Genomic DNA, 8772 nt, shown 5'->3' on the forward strand with positions numbered 1-8772 from the left:
ATATATATGTATATACATGTATGCTTAGGTCTATCTGCCTGTCGGACTATTTGCGTTGCATGTGAAGTAGAGAGTTATAATTAGTATCACAAGTTGGGGGCTTCATTTGGAACGACTCTTCTGGTGTATTCAATCGGTCGATACAAATCGATACACAGACCAGATTAATCATGAAGCGCCATAACTATATGAAATGGCCACAAACAAATTTTAGTCTGTCTAGTCGCTAGCCACTATCAAGTAAATCAAGTAGTAATTGATTATGAAGAGATTAAATTATGAGTAACTCCAACGAAGAACACATTGCGTTGTCTGAAAAATGTCGACTTCAGAGGCCGGTAAACGTTCTCAGTTGATATCCACACAAATCGATAGAAAGGCCAACATAATTCAACCTGTTCGAAATAGGTCTGGCCCTAGAAGGTCAAATCATCATGTCTAAGCTGATGTTAGTTTACAAAAGCAAAAGCTATTGTAACTACTACCGTCAGCTACTCTATTCACTGAAATGTCTGTTGAACCTTTGATGTCGTGAGTTCGATGATTTTGAATATTGCAGAGCAGAGAAAGATTGAGACCTTAGTGATAGTCGAATTAGTTCAGAATAGTAGTTTATCAGGTATTACGATTAGTGCTGGATGATGCAATACCTGGTTGGAACGACCTAATCCGAAACCGTCTTAAGGTCACTATTAAGGAGCACGTTCCAAAGCCTTTTCGGAGCAATATGCCATCGCACAACTTCATTGTGTCACTGATTATGATTTCATTTTGAGACCGCAGAGAGAGACGTCGCTACTGCAATAGCGGCACGCTTTCGCTTCTCTAAGCTGACTGAATTGTCCCCGGCATAGCTTAGTGGATAATGTATTTGCCTGCTAATCTTAGGGACACGTTGTGCTCTAAGGTTGAATCGGCCATAGCCTTCGTCCGTGCCGGAAGCCAGCCGTCTAATAGAGTGCTGATCAGCGATACTAGGCTAGTAAAACTTGAAGCATAGAGGCTGACTCAATTTATCAACATAACCAGATCATTTTTGGCGGTTTGCGTTGAAACTGTAGTGGCCAATACCCCACAGACGGTAGACCTTTCAATAAAAGCTGTGCGTCCTAACGCAGCGTATTGCTATGCGCCCCCGAGGCCAACCTAGCAATGGGGCTAGTAAAAAGTATGCTGTCTTTGTAATTTTCTAGACTCTGACATGGCGTTAGAGAAAGTGAAATAATTCTGAATTTCGATCGATGCCGTGGTCATCCATAAACAGCATCTAAGCTCATCAGAGGAGTCGATTTGGTATCGCATCCACGTACTACAGCCGCAAACTCCCAATGCCGGACGGTCTATTGTAACAAATGGTTAGGTGTGCTATAGGTTCGTTAATCAAAATGTTATAGAGTTACTGTTGGTACTATGACATGCGTACACGACACGAATGTTCGGTAAAGCAAAATGAAAGAGCGTCGTTTGTTGATCACTAGACGGCCTTACGTAAAACGCGTAACCCACGTATAAGCAACGGGAAACCGAAGTTCAGCAGTTATTTTAACTCTTCGATAAATGTTTCTGTAGACAAACTAATTGTCAGTAAACGCGCCTCACTTGCAGTATTGCAGTCAGCCATTCCGGCGATAGCTTTATTTGAAAACGAAAAACAAACAGATTGATCAAGCTTGATTGGACGGATTATCTTGTTTTTTAAGGACATCTAAGATATCTGTGGGCTAATCTGTCCATAATCGATCCATAGAGAGAAAACTAGTTTTTTGTCATTAACTAATAATTCGTATCCCTTCTGATCGGAGGGAGGATGTTCCGGAGGTCCCACCCTCTACAGCTGCTAAACGTGCAATAAATCAACCACGCACACTGACTGCACAGCGCGGACATCTTTGAGGACAGAGCTTATTAAATGTTCCGAGTTTTACGACTGCTTTATTGCCGTTAAACACTGCTTCAAGCGGCTGGCCTCCACCGCGAAGAAAGGTGTGTCTACATCCGCGCTCGAACCTAGACAATTTCGTATGTTTCCAAGTTTAGTAGACAAATACTTTACCACTATACCGTCCCTAGGCCAACGAAGCGATGTTTGACTCTCGCACGCTTCACACATCCAACCGGTTGGTCAGCTTGCCAACTTGCTATCAAGCTTGTCAAAAGTAACGCATTCTGTTGTAAACTACGAACAGCAATGTCTGTGTTTTATTGGCGAGTTCGCTTTACGAAAGCCGGCCAAGTCTATGTCTCATTTCACTCACTGGGACGTTAAATTTCATCACCGAAGTAAACGTTTTGCCGTCAGCTATGTTCAAACAGCATGTCAATTAATGTCCTGTGAAGAATAGATCTGACGTAGATCAGTTATTACTGAGCTTCTATCTACAGCTTTCCTAAGTAGTTAACCAATCTTTTGGCGCGGTTTTCTGGCTTTTCATGCAAGCTATATTGCATGAACCTTTAAAGTCATAAGTATGGCTTTAAAAAGAAGACCTCTAATGGGTTCTCTAAGAGTAAGAAGCTCGTTTCGTCGTATTAAAATTTCTTAAAAGATTAAAATTATTTCGTCGTGGCAAGTCGCGGATTCTCTGTGCCCATAAGTTGGAGCTTACACTAACAGCTCATCACTGGTTGAGCCGACGCGACTGGCAGGCGACATTCATCACCAAAAAGTTCTCCGTTGTATTCATATTCAAAACACAAAGCGTCGGCTAAATACGAGATTTTCTATCTAACACTGACACGCATCGCAGTAGCTTTAAGCTGCAAGCGCTCAACTGATGTAGATCGTCTTGACACTGGCCTGAAACGCCCTGCCCTCTAATCTGTATCATTGTGATAGGGCAAGACATAATCAAAGTAATTTCGAGCCACACCGAAGACTTCCCCACCTTAAGTTATCCATTGCATAACTTCTGCAACAGTAGAAATTTTCTTTTATATACCTTGTTGTCAAAATCCAAAAAATTCCCCACGAAATTATTACGCTGATCTATAGATTGAGAAACGACAAAGTTGTCCGAAGGATTAAAAGAGCCATTTTTCTCATTTTTTCCAGCTTAGTTTTTCTTTTTCCTTTGAACTGTTTGTCCACAATTCGGTTTCATCATTAATCACGAGACCGGAAATAGGGCAAGGCTTCTCATTCTCACAGATCGAAACCACTGGTGAAACCGCCGTCGTCCCTGTCGATGCCAGCATCAGGTACAGCACAGCCGTCGACGCAGCCACTTCTCGTCTAAATTTATCATATCATTGCTTTTCCTACTTGCACGTTCATTCCTGCTTTTAGACGCGCGATATTTTTTCGCCATCTCGTGTCATCACTTTCCCGTAGGTTCGTTTACCGCCTACGGTTCCCCGGACTACTAGCTAGCCTTGCTATGCTACTGCGGCCACCACGCCCCACTATCACAGTCACTTTCTACCGGGCATAACGATCAAATGGGCTAGAGGGCGAGCGACGCAACGCTTTTCCAATCAAAGGATCGCATAAGTTCATTAAATCGAATTTCGACCTCGGTCCCCCAGCGGTACTTTTCTCTCCTTACCTCTCACCCATACCCGTTTTCCACAAATTCCGAGCGCTATTTTCGACGTCGTCGGTAAGTTACTTGACCAAACGGACGAACGCCTGTCCAGCGTACGCGGCTGCCCCTGTTAATAATAGTACCAATGCTATTACAGCCCGCATGTTGCTGTCATTGTTGTTCTCATTTAACTAGATTGAGCGGGAGACGTTGACACGATGACGCTACGAAGCCGAAAAAGCCCGTTGTCGCTGTTAGAGAGCAGTTGGCAGCCGACCGATGCGACCAAAACACGCAGTCGCTGCCTTTGTTGTTCTATAGGAGAGTGCCGCAGAATCACGAATAGCAAGAATGGCAAATATCGAGTGGGCCTCTGTTACAGACAAGTACTAACAGTTATTGTTTATTGCGGCTGATTTTATTTCTGTGGCATCGGCACCTTGTGTCAATGATGCCAGCAACGGCGGAGACGCTGGCGGTCAGCAAAAAGAAAAAGGCGTTACAGAGCAAACGCAATGGCAGCAACGACCGATGGTTACGTTGGCGTTTAGAGCACGAGTTGAATTGGGCTCAAGCCAATAATAGAGAATTTACCCGTTTTAGTAAATGCTGTCGAACAGCCTTGTAACACGCGTCTCTCTCAGTTTCCGAAGCACAGTTCCAAACAAACTCGATCATCGAGCACTTTACGCTGGCCTTGCTTCGAAACCAGCCTAATTGTTTAAGACCATAGACGATAAACGACCTATTCCTTCCATATGTTACACCCTTGCATCGCTTCTTGCTGCGGAAATTATATCTCAGTGCCGGCTTTTTCTGTTATGAGCAAGATATTAGTATGGTCCGAAAGCGCCAACTGAGATTTATTTGCAGGGATGAAAGCCAATCGTATCATACTAGACGATGCTGCTCATATTGACACAGCGCGTCGTAATTCTTTAATATATCTAAAACATGAACTGTCTGATGATGTGGATGAAATAAAGAATTCATGCATGACTCTGGCGAACGCTTTCGAGCGAATACCGTAGAACCTATCCTTGACCTTACAATCGACAACTGCTGCGATTTGGCGTCTTGTAGTGCTACTGCTGACTAAGATCGTGAAATGGTCTGTTCCTTTACCGCACCCTCATGTTTTAATCAGGCCAGGAAAGCTGATTTACGTAACTCCATTAGACGCTGTATAATGTCAACTAATCGTCCCCTTATATATATGTATCTATCTATATGCGCTCGATGTATTCAATCCAATAATCCCCGAGGTGACTAAACAATACAATAGCAACTGGTGAACAAGCATAGGACTGACTGAATTAAGTGCTAAGCTAATCGAAACAAATAAAAAAAAAAGCCTTGAATAGAATTACATTTTAAAAAGGAGTCTCAGCATCTAATCGAGGGAGTGCGCTCGATCAAGGTTCCAATCTCAGCCTTATATGGTACATACAAAGAATAGCCTAAACAACCGACAGTGGCAACAAGATGTAATCGTTGAAATTCTACGGTCAGGTATGGAAGTGACCAATATCTAAAAAACAATTATTATCATCGCGTCTATAAAGGTTATGCTCATTCAAGTAATCAAACTCGATGTCTTAGTGTTTTGGCATTGTGCTTATTTGCTTTTGTGGACGATCCGATAACGGCCCGAAAAGGTCTTTTTTGCAAGCCAAGCTACTTACTTGCTTTGAGCATGCAGCGTGATGTTTACGCGTTCACGGCTTAAAGCCATTTCTAGCAGTTGACTCTATACGCCCAAACAAGAAAACTGACCCGTAACTAACGAACCATTTAATGCAATCAGAGATCGGCCCATAGATCCACCGAGAGCCATGTAACTACGATACTCCGCCCATAGTAATTGCCCATTGTCTGTGAGCCGTGAATTGGGTTGTTAGTGAGGCGTTACCAGTTGGAATAACGTCTTGCTCACCTGCCTTCACTATAATTGGAAAAGTTAACTGAAGTATTAACCAAATTATCTTCATGTGTAACTCTCATTCAGTTTTCTTGGTTAGACTGCGTCCATCAAATGTAAGAGGAAGTCGGCGAAGTAGAGATGTGCCTAAAGGTTAGTCCTTTCGTTTCGGTTGCCACACTATCAGCCGATTTGGCAGCATACCAAAAAATCAGAAACTGATACCAGCATGACAACTTGGGGTTCCCGCTGTTTCTCGATTGGAAATGATGGAAGTTATAACATGAGGAAGTTATAGATAGCTGATGGTCGGCTTTGCCCGTACGTCATAAAGGAAACTGAGGTGAACGTTATAACCTTCGATTCCGTATCCCGCTAGGAGTCTCGCCCTTCTGTAGTAGAAAAAAACAGTTGCTACTGTACTTTCGATACATTAATATGCATATTGTTACTGATATATTCAAAGTATTCAAATCGGGAATGTTTAAAAAACATTCTTTATTTTTAAAAAAATTTCTGTGGGTTTTTTCAAAATCTATTTAAAAAGCATCCTCTTTGTCTCGCAGGGACCGCATAGCGTATTACGACTAGGCTTACATCACCAGTTTTTAGCCTTTTTAACCTTTATAAAAATACGTGTCTTGTCATTGCGTGGCTGTGGTAGCATCACAGCCACAGTACAGTAAAAACCTTTGTCGCAGCTTAGTTTGGGTCTCTCTTCTTCTCTGTCCATTTAATGCTATCACCTATACAATATGTCAATATAAGGCTGCTATCAATTATAGGACAGACGTGCTTAACTAGAGTCGCGCATCGGATATTCAGGCGTAAAATAGAGCGGACTTGCTCAAACGTTTTTAATAGACCGCTATACTGTTTCTCGATATGATCACTAACCGCGCGATGCTTATTTCTTCGAAGTTTTTTTTTGTTATAATTGCAGCCGGCCCTTTCGTATGTGAGCGTTTTCTTATTTGTGAATTGGATCTTCACGGTTATTTTTAATTCTGCCGCTATCTTACAGCTACTACAAGGAATTATTAAGCTCGGATCTGCTGTAGCTATCGGACCCCTGTACCTGTCAATGGTACCGAAATGGGCCTGATTAGCCCAGTGTGGCCGGTGCAATGTGCAGTAGTTTACGAACCGAGTACCATAGGTGCTCCTTTTACAACATGCAGTAGCTAAACTCTGCCACGCTTTGCTGCATACGTATGGTTTTCGTCTGCTTGCCAATGCGCTGTCATGCTCCTCAACATTGTGAAGTGTAAGGAGAAAAAATCGGCAGTTGGTGTGAGAACCGTGCTCAGCGAGCTGGCCTGCCCTGTTCAGCCGCCAGCCTTAGGAAACAACGGAGTGCCAACGCAATTCCTGGTGCATATGCGGCCGACATGCTAGGTATATACTGCAGCTTCTACCGTGGTAACCGTCGGTACTGATGCTGCTGGTACCAATGGGCGGCGCGGTCTCTTGCCATACACTGTTTGCTGCTATGCAGGTTTTTCGCCGAATGATCATGGCCCCGCCATGTAGAAAAAGACAAAACACGCACACACGGTGAGTAACAATGCCTTCGAAAACTCTCCCATTCTCACCGAGAAAATAGAGTACGCGCAGACGGTATAAGGCAGCAGCGGGCTGAGCTGTCTCAGCTGTCTGCAGCCAGGAACTTAGCGGCGGCCGCGCGGAACGTCCACACTGGTGGAAGATGCATCGTAGCTCAAAACGCACACAGATGGGCTTGTGATACAGTAGAAACCAACAGAGCTAATGTTCTATTCTATTTATGCTACTGATGTCTTTCAGTCTCACCGCGATCACAAAACCGACCGGCACATCTTTGCCGATACAGATAGCCAGATAGAGACAATCGGCGTGACTGCATGCGCAAATTGCCTAAGGTTTGCTTTTGTTTCAAGCCGTGACAATAGTTACTAGTACCTTCCTTGCGCCAGTAGAATTTTTAAGCAAGAGATCGCTGCCTAACTATTTAGAGCCAAGTACTAATAAAAAGACAGCGAACATTTAGTGAGAACGAAGACAAACGATAAGAAAAAAGTGCGCACAAAGTGGGACCAGACGTGTATCGCCCTTGATGCTATATCTGATTGAGCAGGAGCTGCCAACAAGAAACTTATTATTTATAAATGTTATTGTATAATAAATAAAAAAAAAACCTTCCTTAAAAATACCCGTGCTACAAACGCACCCTTTGATTGAGCAACAAAGATTTGTATTTGCGTTTGTCATAATAAGGCAGGCTAACTAATGAACGAGTTAATTACAATGATTTTAGCATAGTAGCAGCAATACGAGTCGCAGATTTAATGGATATATATACACATATATGGCTACTACTTACCATTGTGAAAAATGATCTGCAGTACCGCTTGCGCTCCTATGATTCGAACGGAATGTACGGTTTTTAGGGAATTTCACCGCGGTCGACTGGAGTCTTCCCGTATGAATTAGTAAGTCTATAATCTACTTGTTAGCGTTGTGACTATTAATCTACTGCTAAAACGTTACACTTGATTACTAGTTCGATTTGCAACGTTTAAAGGTGGTTGTCGCCTTACGTCGAGCGCAATTCACTTATAATCTTCGCTGCTTCGTTGATCTTCGTATTTTTGTCTTGATCCTTCTTTTCGGCTCAGTTCAGATACTGTGCGGGCGACCGAACGAGTAGCAGGCTATTTCAACGCTGAAGCACGAATACACACGCACACATGCAGCCAGGAACACCGTCAGATAATAACATGAACTTTGTGCCGCTCATGCAGAAAATTTTGACGAATATCGCTGATAACTCCTGCTGCTGTTACCGGCAAAAACGCAACGAGAATGGCGAGTTTACCCGCACTAATGATTGTTATTATTATTACTAATACTTTATAGGACTACCACTGTTTCTAATAATAATCATAATATGTACATATGCACGACGAGGGAATGCACGATGCTGCTGGCTGCAACGTCCTGTCTGTTATCAGACTAAACAAACAGTGAAGCTACAGTAACAATAGCAGTATTACGACAATTTATTTTTTTAATTTTTCATCATTCTATAGAAACACAGTCACCTTATAGTAAATGCAAAGAACATTACAGATTATATTTTTCCCTCCGTTCCTGCTACATCACCAGTGGACGTAACGGCATCCGTCAAACGGGTAAGTTCGCTCGCTCACTCGCTCGCTCACTCACTCGTGTACGATTGTTTGTCGACTGGCGAATTTTGCATTAGTCCTTTCCGCTGCGGTGAACTGCGGCAATAAACAATCCGACGTCTTTCACGACTTAAAGGACCTGTTGCAAAGGCCAGTG

The 8772-nt window shown here is 43.0% G+C and overlaps 1 protein-coding gene across 2 annotated transcripts in view; it reads right to left on the minus strand.

Annotated features, from left to right (window-relative positions):
• Positions 1 to 7948, minus strand: part of LOC111252147 (calcineurin subunit B type 2-like) — a 47265-nt gene extending 39317 nt beyond the window's left edge. For both annotated transcript variants that reach the window (XR_015328507.1, XM_086990333.1), the window contains exon 1: positions 7808 to 7948. Coding sequence is in view for 1 of the 2 variants with exons in the window: in XM_086990333.1 (XP_086846459.1) it covers positions 7808 to 7810 (3 nt within the window). In the remaining variant the exon portion in view is untranslated. The remainder of the gene's footprint in view (positions 1 to 7807) is intronic.
• Positions 7949 to 8772: the final 824 nt, after the last annotated feature.

This window comes from Varroa destructor, unplaced genomic scaffold (assembly GCF_002443255.2).
Source record: "Varroa destructor unplaced genomic scaffold, Vdes_3.0 BEIS01000005.1, whole genome shotgun sequence".
Taxonomy (NCBI): Eukaryota; Metazoa; Arthropoda; class Arachnida; order Mesostigmata; family Varroidae; genus Varroa; species Varroa destructor.